This window comes from Chrysemys picta, chromosome 9 (assembly GCF_011386835.1).
Source record: "Chrysemys picta bellii isolate R12L10 chromosome 9, ASM1138683v2, whole genome shotgun sequence".
Lineage (NCBI taxonomy): Eukaryota > Metazoa > Chordata > Testudines > Emydidae > Chrysemys > Chrysemys picta.
This window is the reverse complement of record NC_088799.1, coordinates 23,806,224-23,821,006: the sequence shown is the minus strand read 5'-3', so window position 1 is coordinate 23,821,006 and position 14,783 is coordinate 23,806,224. Positions and strand designations below refer to the sequence as shown.

The 14,783-nt window shown below is 41.8% G+C and overlaps 1 protein-coding gene across 8 annotated transcripts in view; it reads right to left on the bottom strand.

The window, feature by feature from the left end:
• Window positions 1-14,783, bottom strand: part of VEPH1 (ventricular zone expressed PH domain containing 1) — a 147,631-nt gene that overhangs the window by 33,497 nt on the left and 99,351 nt on the right. For 7 of the 8 annotated variants that reach the window (XM_005286984.5, XM_024102548.3, XM_042853687.2 and 4 more), the window contains 2 exons: window positions 10,552-10,691; window positions 2,095-2,229 (listed from right to left, as the gene is read on the bottom strand). In XM_005286984.5, the coding sequence (XP_005287041.1) occupies window positions 2,095-2,229; window positions 10,552-10,691 (275 nt within the window). The remainder of the gene's footprint in view (window positions 1-2,094; window positions 2,230-10,551; window positions 10,692-14,783) is intronic. The other variant, XR_010590589.1, reaches the window with a different exon arrangement.

Below are 14,783 nucleotides of genomic sequence, written 5' to 3'. Positions count from 1 at the left end.
GTATCCTGACCTGGCCTCACTCTGGTTCCTGACTCATGGTTCTGATCTCCAGATATCCTGTCTCGTGACTGTGAACGCTGGCTTTGACTACTAGGTCGGCTGCCATTAACCTTGGTGTGACACTCTCTGAGCATGGTGGGCTCATGGTATATAAGTGTGGACAGGAATTTGGGAGAGGGAACAATATGGAGCTAGTGGCCAGTCCCCATATGGAAAGGAGATGCACCAGCCATGGGGGCTACTGCATCTGGCCACGAAGTGGTTCTACTGTAAACACCACTAGACTCTATGAATCTGCCCAGTGCACAGCCCAGTTCTTCAGATTGCATGCTGGGGTTCAATTTGTTCCTATATATGCAGTCATAAGTACCTTCGCATCACTTCAGTTGACAGATCTCCTAGTTCATAGTACTGTGCAGGTTACTCCATTCTTAGCAAATGAGCTATTACAAGCTTTATTCTAAGTTAAACAAAGAACAGCTTTATGATTTTGGAAGAAGCAGCTTGGATCTAGTTTTATCTAATTTTGAATATAAAAAATCTGTATGTGCATGTGTATGATATGCACGTACTTGTATATGTTGCATCTGGATAGGTCATGCAACACAATCACCTTATGTTTCAGAAGATGTTTCCATTAATAACTCCTATTTTCAACTGTCATCACTTTAGTAAAATAATACTTTCAGGCAGACATTTTCCATTCTTAGTCTCAGCCTGAGAAAGAATATTTTAAAACCACATCTGACAATTTAGTTCATCCAATTTTAGCTGAGATGTAAAAAAAAAAATTGTACATGTTGAAGAATATTTCTGCACTTAGCTCAAATATGTCTTTGTTTTATAATCCTCCACTGGTCTTTTCCATGAAGTCTGATTAATAGCTTTAAACAGTTGTCTCTACAATTCCTGAAACAGTAAATAGCTTTTAAACTTGACAGATGGTAAGAATGGAGTGTGTAAAAATCATCATTTTCATAGCATCCAAGGCATTGTGCAGAATTGTGTGAATTTCCGCAGGGCAGCTAAACAGTCCATCATGGCAGCTATTCTGACTCTAGCCTTTAAAATTATGTATGTAAATAGGAAAAAATACCTACATGTACCATCACCTGTTTTCATTCACTTCACTAGCAACTCCCATGAAGCATATGTGAGGGCTTAGGTAAACCTGGAGACATTTCAAAGTACAATAAAAAATGACACATTTATGGATCCACTACAGAGCTCAGAAATAAAATTCCTGCTGAGCACTGGTCAACGCCCTTACAAGCTGGGTGTGGTTTATGTAAGAGAGGGGACCCTACATCATGAATAAGCCATAGACTGCCATATGAATAAACTGGCTGAAGAGGACTTGGAAAGGTAATGAGTGAAAATACCTAGAAGAAACCAGAGCTATACAGCACTGAAGGCAAAAGAAATTTAGTGACATAAAAATTATTCAGTGCATAAAGAAGCTTCCTTTCAACACACACACAAATATACACAGAGCAAAAGAGGGTGGAAACAGGTTGTAATTTACCAATGACGAAAGCAGTAGTTCTCAAACATTTTCCTAATTCAGATCACCTCTTAATAGAGAGATGGAAAGTGAATGGGACTTCTGTTCCTAAGGCACTCTTGAAAATCCCACCTGTGTCCACAAACCACTTCCCATCCTGTTCTCAGTGTCATGGGCCACCTCCTCTCCCAAGAGCAAATGCTTAGCATCTTTTTGGCAACACAGCAATTGCTCACATGGAAAAGTAATATAAAAAAATGGTGTCCTTTTAGTTTATTTTAATGTGATTCAGTAGTTAGAAATAAGAAGCAGAGGCCACCTGGACTTGATCCTGCTTTGACTTAAGTCAGCCTCAAAATTTCTATTGACTTCTTTGGAAGCAGGATTGGGCCCCATGTTTAATTGCTAAGATATTTATGATTTGTTGATATATGTGCACACACATGTGCATGTGTGTAAGAGGTTTGCTTTCCAGTAGTTAACCACAGTATGGAGCCATCACATCTATTGCAAAGATCCATGTAGACCAGTTCTAAAGGTTGGTATAAAATCACTTCCCCATCCCGCCACCCCAAGGAATAAATGTTTACCTTCTGGTGTGGAAATGTAGATTGAATCATCGCAGTTTCAAAACCATGTGTTCCCTTCAGCTGTGTCTTCTCCCACAGGGTTTTAAGGACTTGCACAGAGTTACTTTGTATGGACAAGGGTTCTGGAAACAAGTTCTGGAGAAAATATTTGAAAAGAAAATTTCAATCTGAGTCTTCAAAAATCGTATTGCTGTTATTTCAGAATGATACAACTACACAAAGTAATTGCTGTCCTTGTTGCATCTTATATCAAGAGCAGAATGTCTGACACTGACATTTAAAAAAAATTCAGTGCAGTTAAGATTGATTCGTATCAATGCAAAGTATATAAATCTCTGAAACTAAATAATTCCTGTATACTCCATTAATTCTTCTGAGACTATTTCTATGCACAACACCTGATTTCACAGGCACTTGATTCATTACATTTTACATATAAGCTAGTACTACTATATATCTACAACATACCACTACTACCCTGTGTGCGCACACACATAACACTAGTATATAGTAGTGCTGGTAGTGGAGAGAGCACTGGACTCAGAAGACCTGGGTTCTATTGCTGGCTCTACTACTAACCTATAGGTGACCATGGGCAAGTCACTTCACCTCCCTGTGCCTCAGTAAAGTGGTGTTAATGATGCTGACCAACTCTGTAAAGTGCTATGAGATCTAATGTTGAAAAGTGGTATATATGAACTAGCTATTAGTAGCAGTCCCAGCACTCTTATATACTAGTATTATCTCGCTTTTGGTAAAAGACTTGGGATGCGTACATTGAAAGCCCAGGGCAGAGAGAAAATTAACTTCTTATCTCAGTCTCCTTTCTCAGCAAGACCTAGTCTTACCCCTCCAGATTCCCCATCCCAATCTCACAGCCCCGTCATGCTCATTTCTCCCCCTACACTCCCAACTCCTTGTCTCCAGCCTTCTTGTCACCCAGTCCCAATTTCCTCCTTCCTGGCTCCTAGTCTTATTTCTCTCTCTTCCTCCCCCTGGCTTCCAGTCACCCCTCCCCTCACCTGCATTCTCTGTCCCCACTGGATTGCAGTCCCAGTTTTTCTGCCAGGGCTCACTGTCCCAGTCTCCTTGCCCCACCAGTCCCAGTCTCCCACATCTCCTCATCCAATCTCAATCCCCCCCTCCCCCATTTCCTCCCTGGTTCCCCAGCCCAGTGTCCTTGCCTGCTAGTCTCAATCTCCTCTTCCAGCCAGTCTCAGTCTCCCCCATCTCCCAATCCCTGTCTTCTTGCCCACCTAGTCCCAGTCTCCCTCCCCAACTACCAGTTCCAATTTCCCTCCCAACCCCAGCAGCCTCCAAGTCCTGCACTTTCCCTTCCACAGGCTCCTTGTTCCAATGTAATCCCCCTGCACACAAACCCCCAAGTCTGACTCGTGTCTCTTCAGCATTTGAATCATGTAGTTTACTCCTCCATGCTGCCTGGGACCAGCAGGGGGAGGGGGGTCACTGAGCACCCATAAGACACAGGCTCCCTGCTCTCAGTTCTGGTGCTTGATCTGGGGGACCAGATGTCCTGATTTTATAGGGACAGTCCTGATTTTGGGATCTTTTTCTTATATAGGCTCCTATTACCCTCCACCCCCGTCCCAATTTTTCACATTTGCTGACTGGTCACCCTAGCTTGATCCCAGCCTGACCCACAGCAGTCTAGAGATGCAATTGCAGGGAAAGCCTACTCAGCTCTGGGCTGGAGCATGCCCAATGTGGATGCAAGTTTCAGGCAATTTAGCTGCTAAAAATCTAAGACTTTTCTACTGGGCATGCGTGAACTGTGATTTTTCAGAGACTAAGGCCTAGTCTTCACTTACCGGCTGGTCCGGAGGCACGCAATCGATGTTCTGTGATCGATTTATCGCGTCTGGTTAAGACGCGATAAATCGATCCCGGATCGATCCCGGAAGTGCCCACAATCGGCGCCGGTACTCCAGCTCTCCAAGAGGAGTACGCAGCGTCGACGGGGGGAGACTTCCAGCCGCGTCTGGACCCCGGTAAGTCCGGACTAAGGTACTTCGAATTCAGCTACGTTATTAACGTAGCTGAATTTGCGTACCTTAGTCCGAAGTCCGGACTAAGTGGGGACCAGCCCTTAGAACTTGGCCAAATTCAGGCATATTTTTACAGGAGTGGCAAAAGGCATGTCCCTGACATAAAGGCCACCCCTTGCCAAATTTTTAGTATAGTATAGTATAGTGGCACCAGAGTGATTCAAAGATGCAAAGAAAAGGTCACCCAATTTTTTTTTTTTAATATGGGCAAAACAACATATATCCTCCTAGACACATTCTTAGACATGGCTAAACCATTTTAGCTTACATTTTCCAAAACAATTTCTGCTTAAGGGACACCTTTGCATGGAAAATTTGAACCCAAACAGTATTTGGCAAAGTTACAAGCAACTGAAAACAGGGTCTTATAATACGAAGTATCGGACAACCTTAAAAATAGGGGGCACTACCAACACTGCCTATTATACAGTTTCACGCCTGAAGAGACCAATTAAGCCAGAGGTGATGTGGCTGTAGAGTTGACCTATATCATTTGATGCAAAATTTGCTGTAGGAAAAAACTTAATAAATAAATAAATCAAACTTGAAAAATTGAACTAGATTTGTTCCTCTTCAGCTGGTCATTACGGTCTTGCATTTTCAGAAAAATGTCAGTACTTCTTAAATGCCATGCTTTCTTCCCCCAAGACCATCATTATTCTACCTTCATTTCTGTTCTTCATTGGAAAAACAGTCTCCTCTCAAATCTACAAAACAGATCTGAAGTCAAATATTCTGCTCCCTCTACGAGCATAAAATCCACCCAGTTTGAAACAATAAATACATATAATAATAATAATAATAATAATTTGCAGTTCCACAACTTTCAACCAAGGATTTCAAAGCATATTAAAATTATTAACTTAGACTTTCACAATTAGAGGGAGAGCAGAAGACAGAAGTCAAGATCTGTTATGGATATGAGAGCAAAACTATTCCTTTGCACTCGACAAAGAGAGTATAATAAATGGCAAAACATAGCATTTATTCACAAAAATAAGGTAACTCATGGAATTCCTTGGATCTGGGTCAAAAAGGACTTTTTATAGTTAGCTAATTTACTTAATTTAGTTAATTATTAACACATTATAAATATATTTTGTGCCAAATTCATGCCTTGTGCAATTCCACTGCCTTCAATGGAGTTACACCAGGGATGAATTTAGCAAGATATTTAATTTAAAAATGGTTATACACAGTATGTAAAAGCGTTTAGAGTTTCAAACAAATGAAAAAGTGTAAATTACGATACATCAAACTCCATGTTACTGTACAATAGGTTTGAACAGAGAATACAACATAATAAGAATCATCATTTTTTCACAGAAGGGCATATAAACTGCTATGTGTACAATGTATTTGCAAGGACACAAAACCAAATGTTACTGACTTGATCCTGCACGTCTGAAGCCAATGGGAGTATTGCTGTGGACTCACTGGCACCAGAATCAGGCTCTAGATGTTCAGCAGTAATTTTTACTACAACTACTTCAAAAGCAATAGAAGAATAAAGCTTCAAGGACCCCAATATTAACCAGTAATTCAGAATAGAAACAAAGCCATAGACATAAAAGATGGTTAAAAAAAAAAAAAAAAAACCGAACAAATTCCTAGGGAAATAAGGACTAGATCACGGTGTTACCACAAGCCTCCAGGAAGGGGCAATGTGGAATTTCACTGCCCCAGGAGCACACCAGGGACAGAATGAGACTCTGAGGTGTTTACACAAGAGCTGGAAAGTGTAATTTCCATCACAAGGAGACATACTTGTACTAGTTCTAATTGCACTAGAATGCTAAAAATAGACTGTAGCCCTGGTAATGCAAGCGGCAGAAGGGGCTAGCCATCCTAAGTATGATCTCGTCTGAGATGACGGGTTTGTGCTCAGGGCGGCTAGCCCCTCCTTCTGTTGGTGCTGCCACAGCTACACTCCTTTTTAGCACACTAGCTCAATCACAGGTATGTCTCACTGAAATTACACCTCCAACTCCAATGCAAAGTCACCATTCAGTCCCTGCTGCCCCCTTGCTCCAAGAGGGAAATATTCTGGTCCTAGCAGAGTTTACATCCCCTTCTAGCCTGGCTCAGCTCTGCCAGCCAGTGCCTTGGAGAGGCAGAGCCAAGACCCCACTTATTGTTGCAATCCTGCCTGTCTACTACCTGTGTACCTGCATGGGAGTGTGAGCAGCTTTCCCTGCAGCAGCTGCTCTCACATACGCACACAGACCGGATGGAGATGGCCCACACAGGGGAATGCTTTATGCCCCTTTTCCCCCAGAATGGGTGTGAAAGGTGACTCATGATGAGCTCTATACGTTCAGGGATCTATTCTCTTCTGGTTTCAGAGTAGCAGCCATGTTAGTCTGTATCCGCAAAAAGAACAGGAGTACTTGTGGCACCTTAGAGACTAACAAATTTATTAGAGCATAAGCTTTCGTGGGCTACTGCCCACTTCTTCGGATGCATATAGAGTGGAACATATATTGAGGAGATATATACACACACACACACACACACACACATATACATATATATATATATATACTGCCCACATATACATATATATATATATACTGCCCACTTCTTCGGATGCATATAGAGTGGAACATATATTGAGGAGATATATACACACACACACACACACACATATACATATATATATAATATTATATGTGTGTGTGTGTGTGTGTATATATCTCCTCAATATATGTTCCACTCTATATGCATCCGAAGAAGTGGGCAGTAGCCCACGAAAGCTTATGCTCTAATAAATTTGTTAGTCTCTAAGGTGCCACAAGTACTCCTATTCTCTTCTGGGTACATAAGGGGTTACACGTGGGACTTCCTGTGCATAGATGGAAGAATGTAGTCTTGTGAGTTTCTAGCATAGTATAGATGGAGTATATTCCAGAAGTTAACAAAAAATACATGCACAGTACACAACAGCCCATAGAACAGGGGTGGGCAAACTATAGCTGGGGCGCAGGGTCATGGGCCTCACCACGCGGCTCCCAGAAGCTGCGGCATGGCCACGCTCTGGCTCCTACATGCTCCAATGGGAGCTGCAGGGCGGTGCCTGCAGACAGGGCAGCATGCAGAGCCGCGTGCAGAGCCGCCTGGCCGTGCCTCTGCATAGGAGCCAGAGAAGGGACATGCCACTGCTTCCGGGAGCCGTTTGAGGTAAGTGCTGCTCGGATCCTGCATCCCCTGAGCCTCTCCTCATGCCCCAACCCCAGCCCTGATCCCCCTCCCTCTCTCCAAGCCCCTCGATCCCAATCCAGAGCACCTTCCTGCACCCCAAACCTCTCATCCCCAGCCCCACCCCAGAGCCCGCACTCCCTCCCAGACCCCAACTCCAATTTTGTTAACATTCATGGCCCTCCATACAATTTCTATTCCTCGATGTGGCCCTCAGGCCAAAAAGTTTGCCCACCCCGCCATAGAAGATTAATCATCAAAAATGTGGAGAGAATAAACAGATAAGGAACAGCATCAGTATATGAGCTGCTATGACTAAGATGAGCCAAAATTTAAGAGTGTCAGCTTGGCAACAGCATTTTTAATTTAACCAATGCAATTACCCAAGACAGGAAAGTGAAAAACACATTAAAGCCAAAGTGTAACTGGAGAGGTCATGGTCCAGGAGTTCTAAATGAGGTGAGGCTCCAAAGAGGGATGAGGAGGTATTAAAAAAAGAGGAGAGAGAAAGAGAGACGAGGAACAGAATGCAGACAGAAGGGGTGGAGGAAGAGGGATGGGAAATCTGAGATGGGAAATATTGCAACGCTTATTGTCCTAGCTCAATAAAAGACTGAAAGGGTCAGGCCAAAGTGCAATGTAATCTTGGTGAAAGGGTTAAAGCAAGAAGTTTTAAAAAAGAAAAATTATGAGGAAAATGTTAAGCACGAGGAAATAAAGGTGGAATCAAAGATGAAATCATCACTACAATTGATTCAAAATATACAACAGAGAGAGGACTGAAGTCATTTTGTTAATATCCAGCAAGATGGTGTGTTTTTGGCATCAGAATGTGTATGTTAATAAAGAAATAGACTGTTTACTCTCCTAGTATGTGCTCTTCCTTCTCTGCTCATTCTCATGTATTTCAATACATCTTTTCTGATCTTTTTCATCAGCTATTTTCCTTGCTCTCATTTTTCTATCATGCACCATTGTATTCAGGTTATTTCTCCCTGAGGCCACTCTTTCACCTTTTCTTTTTCCTTAAAAGACTTTTCAAATTCAGTCTCTTTCTTCAACTTCTTGTTTACCCCCCTTTATTTTTTAACTTGTTTGGTCTTCTCTTTCCTATTTCTCTCTGTCCCCCTTCCTCTTCTCCCCTTTTACCTTCCCTCTTTCCCTTGAATTCTCTCTCTGCCCCTCAAATGCTAGTGTCTCTCCCTTTTCCTTCCCTACTTTCAAGAAAGAACCAGACCCTTAAAAGCCAGCAGATCACATTTCTTCTTTTCTCCTCCTGGGCTCTACATAGTCCAGCTGGGGCAGACAACAGTTTGCCCCTTGCTCAGTGGCTTAGTTGCTCCCAGATCTTTGCAGGGTGAGCACTTAAGCCCCAATCCAGCCAAGCTCCTAGGCATGTGCTTGACTTTAAACATGCTCAGCCCTGAACCTTCTCCCATAGGCTCAGAATATAAACAAACATCTCCACGACAAGCTCAGAACCCATCCCCAGGTTCAGAATTCTTCCCCCTCCTACCCAACAACCATCATCACCTGGCTCAGACCCTCCCCACATCCCCACCAAATCAGAACACCCACCCATCCACACCCTCCCCCCAGCATCCTCTAGGTGTGGAAAAGCAGGAACAGAGGCAGCAGAGGGCATGTGATTGTGATTTGAAATAGCCTCACATAACAAACCCTCTATCCCCACTCTGTAGCTTCCACCCTGCTATTTGAACCCATGTGCTGAAGGAAGCATGTGCAAACAGTCATGTACTCTGCTGTGCAAAACCTAAGAAACCTGTGTTCCCTGCTCTGTCTCCTCCCTCAGCCACCTGTTGTCTATGTCCTGCAGGGTGGTAATTCCTCAGTGGCACCCAGCTCTACCCCTTTAGGGGCTGAAGCAGCTCCAAATCCTAGTGGCAGTGGGTGGTATTGTACTTTGCCATACCCTGCTAAACTATACAGCTGTGACATTGGTGGGTTTACCCCATTAGGCCCTAGTGACCTGCTGGCTGCCACAGCACAGATCACTTCTCAGTGCTGAATTTAGACTGGAGCTGGCAGGGAGGGCTCAGCTCACTGGTGGTACAGTAATCTGCTCGCTGGTATGACTACTTGAAATGAAAGAGTTAAATCAAAATGTTCTTACTTCTCATTTGCATTTTTCTGATCTTTTGGGTACTTATTTCTAGGACATCATACAACATGTAGGAGTATCTTGATCTGTTAAATCAACCAATTTACAGTACCATATGTGTTTGAATATTCCCGTGGTAAACATTTAGCCAAGATCAAGGGTAGCATTAGTTTAATATCTGATCTATCCTCTATGTCACTATGTCTTGCACTTGCGGAGAGATTTGACCCAATGATCTAATAGGTCTTTTCCACCTCTAATTACTAACATTGCAATAACATTGGGCATGCTGCATCTTTAACTACTATATATAGTTTATGAGAAGCTGATTTTTTTTATTACGAATACAAGAAAAACATCATGATTCATCTTGAACTGGGAATGCAGATTTGTTTTGCTTTTATAACTTTATATTATTCCAAATCTCTCATATAGATATAGATCATTCCAGATAAGCATGAGATATATTCATTCCAGATAAGCATGATCAATTAATGGTCTTTATGTGGAAATATATTTAATATAATCATCAAAAGAATCATCTTAATCAATAGGTGAACAACACTGATCAAATCCTGATGATCTTACTTGCCCTCTGGGAGTTTTGATTAAGGGGTGCTGATCATCTCCAAGGCTTACTGAAGTCTATAGACCTGACTCTACTTCCACAGAACTCAGCTGAAGTTTGCCTATTAATTTCCACGGAAGCAGAATCGGGTCTTGACTTTAATGGGAGTTTTGCCTGAATAAGGATGACATGTTTTGGTCCAATGTTGTTTGTACTTCAGATTTCTTAATTTCATATGGACATCTTAAATTTGTTATATTTAACAGAAAGCACATACTCTGTCATACAACATTATGCCAGTCTACTGCAAAGCACTGGATAGTGGAGAGCTTATAAGTAACTCTGTCCACTTCTGAGAAATCAGAAGGGGGAATTCAAAGGACATACACACGTACAGTAACAGTGATGGAGATGATAAACATATCTAAATGGGTTACCATTAAAACATTGTTTTTTCATGTACAGTTTATTGAGGTGCCACTACTTATATGTATTGCACACACCTGCTGAAAGAGAAACATGATATGGATCCATAGCTGAGGCTGTCGGCTGATGAGAGTAAAACTGGATTTACTGTATAGGCAGTAATGACCCTTCAGGGGGCAGCTGAAGAACAGCTTTGCTACACAACTTCTAACAGTATCTAGAAACAAATATACACAATATTAACATCAACTACTTAAAAGAGATTTATCTACCTGATATTACTTTACACTTAAACATGCAATGCTTCTGGCTATAGGAAACCATTATTTTCATATTTGAAATATACCAATTATGTCTTCATATTTTAAATTATATTTTTCACTTCCTCACATTTCAATGGTTTTTATCCAGATAAGAGTAGATATTCATTTAGTCAGTATCATTAGTTGTCTCTAAAACTCAAAATGGGTGAAATTCAGCACTGCTCAGAGGGCCAGCACACAGGCAATGTACCAGTTAAATTGAATATAAGCCACAATAAGTGGTGCATAGGCCCTGTACCGATCCTGTGCACAGGACTATATTTCACCCACTGCACATATAAAACTCCACTGTTTTGCACCTTATATAGCTATTTATCGCTGACTCCACAGGGCAGAGTTGGGCCTTTAGTGTGTATCACTTCCTTTTTGTTAAATAATGCGCTGAAGCTTGTATTTTACACTCACAGGCTTGCTTATTAAAACAGATGAATATATTAAAACTGTTCACAACTCATTCTTATTTAAAAGAGTTGGTTGAAAGAGCATCCCATGTTAGGTAGCAACCAAGTGAGACTTCACTTCTGGTCCAAGTTTATGCAGCTCTCACCCAGGCCTTACTCAGGCAAAAACTGATTTCAATAGGGGTTATGCCCAAAATAATGAATTCAGGACTTTCCCTTTCAAAAACAAAAGCTGCACCATTAGTCATTGGCTAGAGCAGTGTTACTCAACTCACTCGGTCACCGAATAGATTGACTGAAAGCCACAAAAGAATTAAATATATTTACAATACCAATATGCATGCCACATGTTTATTATACAGCAGTACTTAATACAGTCATCCTAAAAGTTACAATAAGAGCAGTATTATTCAAGGTTCACTGAGCAATTTGGCATTCTGAGTCTGTCATCAGTTTAAAGGACTTCAGGCTCTATAAATGTCACTTCTCATCAAGTGTATATAAAATAATCATCTTCATAATAACACATTGCTCTTAAATATCACCTTCCAACTCAGGATCTCAAAGCACTTTGCAAATATTCACTAATTAAGAGTCACAGCACCCAAGTGAGATAGGGAATTATTGTACCATCATTTTACAGCGTGACTTGCTGTCAGACAGTGGCAGAGGCAGTCCCTTGCTCTAACCTCTAGACATCACTGACATTAGTGCAAATACAAATATTTTCATAGAAAAAATAATGGAAAGTTTTAGTTTTGGGGGTGGGTTAGCATTTAAAGGTTGATAAATTAAATGACACGGGAAAGTTTGCAGAAACATCTATACATTCATAGGTGTAAAAACATCAAACCAACACTTGGAATGGAGATTAGATCGTCTCACTGGAACAGACAGACTCTCTCCAAAGGTCACAGCTTGATTGGCTGGTTGCAAGGTTATGTACAACGAAAATAGAGAGGGTGTTTTTATTTTTCACAGACTCTCATCGCTCACTCATGTTTTTCTATTGAAACCAGTATTGGCTTTGTATATTTTTCTCAACCACATTCATATTAGTTATCTATAAACAAACCAGGGTGGTGACATGCAACTTGAAAACACCCTCAGTGTGACGTTCTTAATACAGAAGGCTGTATGCACTGCATAATATATTATAGCGTGATTCTGATCATATTTATGCTAGGTTTAACTGGAATGGCAGCACCCTTTAGAAGCGTGTTTCCTTTTTTGCAAAATGTTGAGTTGGAGGCCTTGTTGAAGGTTGAATTCTCTGTCCTGGCTGTGCTAAGCTCAATGCAAAAATGCAGGCCACAGCTGTGACTTTCCACCATCTTTGCACTTAACCCATTGATAGAATGGCTGGTGGGGACAGCCAGGCCCCCAGTGTAAACAAGAGCAACTCTGATGGTGCTTTAACTTATGCCCAGTTGCGTATCACCCTAAGAGGCCATTTCAGCAGCTGGGAATAGCCAGATCAGACATGCTCATTCTACATCCTGATCCTCCCCATCTATAATCTTTTATGCCTCTGCTCTGGAGATGGCAAAGGGGAGATGACTCTACACCACCTGGAGATTTCCACTATGTTGGTGGAATTCCCAGAGGCCAGACCTAAAAGCCTTATGGTCCCTTCACACTGGAGTATCACAAAGGAGCCATAATGTAATGGGGAATCTGGCCCTGAGATTTCTTATTCAGTCAGTGGACCCATCCAGCAATCATTCTGTGCATGCAATGCCCATTGATGCTGATGAGTAATTGAGTAAAGGTTGGCAAAACGAGGGATGATTTTGCACAATTTAAATACCATCTGTATGAACCCTCTCTCCAAGATTAAGCAATATTCAAACAAAGACATTTTTAATAAGGTAGGTCTTAGAGGGTCTAATTCTCCATGGCGCTTCACCTTGGTTAGTTATGTCTGTGCCGACTGAGTGTAAAGTACAATCAAATCGGACTTCTCCACTCATTTACAATGATGGTAGCATTTGATATGCACCTTGCACAAGTGTAGATGACTTTACAGGGTGCAAGGCAGTGGAGAATCAGGCCTAGAGCATCAGTTTTCCTCCATGAGAAAGATAGCCGACATCCACTCTATCTTCATTAGGCGTGTGTGTGTGTGTGTGTGTGTGTGTGTGTGTGACTGCTGTGCTACTTTCCTAACAGCTGCTATCCATAGGGTGGAATAGCAGACAGCCCTCCTTGCTGGTTGATGGAGCCACTGGCTCCATATATATGCAAACATGCCATTCCTGACATGCTATTCCTGACATGCTCAAGTGACCTTCTTGTGCCAGTTTAAGGAGGGCCAGTTCAGAAACCTTTTTGGGGGGTGAGCAGGGGTGTGCAGATACCCCTGTATAACTGCTCACCCAGTGGGCTTCATGTGCAGCCCCTTTGAAATCATAGTCCTTTGCACCTAGGGGCATATCGTCCTTAGTGACTGACTTTAGGAAAAGACACAACTTTTCTAAACTCCCCAAGCTTCACTGCAACAGAAGGAAGAGCATACTGCCTTTCTATAGCTTTGTTCATTGGCGCATTTTACTGCCAGGACTATGCATTTAGGCCTTGACTTCTTTGTTTCGGTCTTCACCGAGAAGTCTGAAGGAATGCCTAACATAGTGAATGCTAATGGGAAGGGGGGTAGGTTTAGCAGATAAAATAAAAAAAGAACAAGTTAAAAATCACTTAGAAAAGTTAGATGCCTGCAAGTCACCAGGGCCTGATGAAATGCACCCTACAATACTCAAGGAGCTAACAGAGGAGGTATCTGAGCCTCTAGCTATTATCTTTGGAAAATCATGGGAGACGGGAGAGATTCCAGAAGACTGGAAAAGGGCAAATATAGTGCCCATCTATAAAAAGGGAAATAAAAACAACCCAGGAAACTACAGACCAGTTAGTTTAACTTCTGTGCCAGGGAAGCTAATGGAGCAAGTAATTAAGGAAATCTGCAAACACTTGGAAGGTGGTAAGGTGATAGGGAACAGCCAACATGGATTTGTAAAGAACAAATCGTGTCAAACCAATCTGATAGCTTTCTTCGATAGGATAATGAGTCTTGTGGATAAGGGAGAAGCTGTGGATGTGGTATACCTAGACTTTAGTAAGGCATTTGATACGGTCTCGCATGATATTCTTATTGATAAACTAGGCAAATACAATTTAGATGGGGCTGCTATAAGGTGGGTGCATAACTGGCTGGATAACCATGCTCAGAGAGTTGTTATTAATGGTTCCCAATCCTGCTGGAAAGGCATAACAAGTGGGGTTCCGCAGGGGTCTGTTTTGGGACTGGCTCTGTTCAATATCTTCATTAACGACTTAAATATTGGCATAGAAAGTATGCTTATTAAGTTTGCGGATGATACCAAACTGGGAGGGATTGCAACTGCTTTGGAGGACAGGGTCATAATTCAAAATGATCTGGACAAATTGGAGAAATGGTCTGAGGTAAACAGGATGAAGTTTAACAAAGACAAATGCAAAGTGCTTCACTTAGGAAGAAAAAATCAGTTTCACACATACAGAATGGGAAGAGACTGTCTAGGAAGGAGTACGGCAGAAAGGGATCTA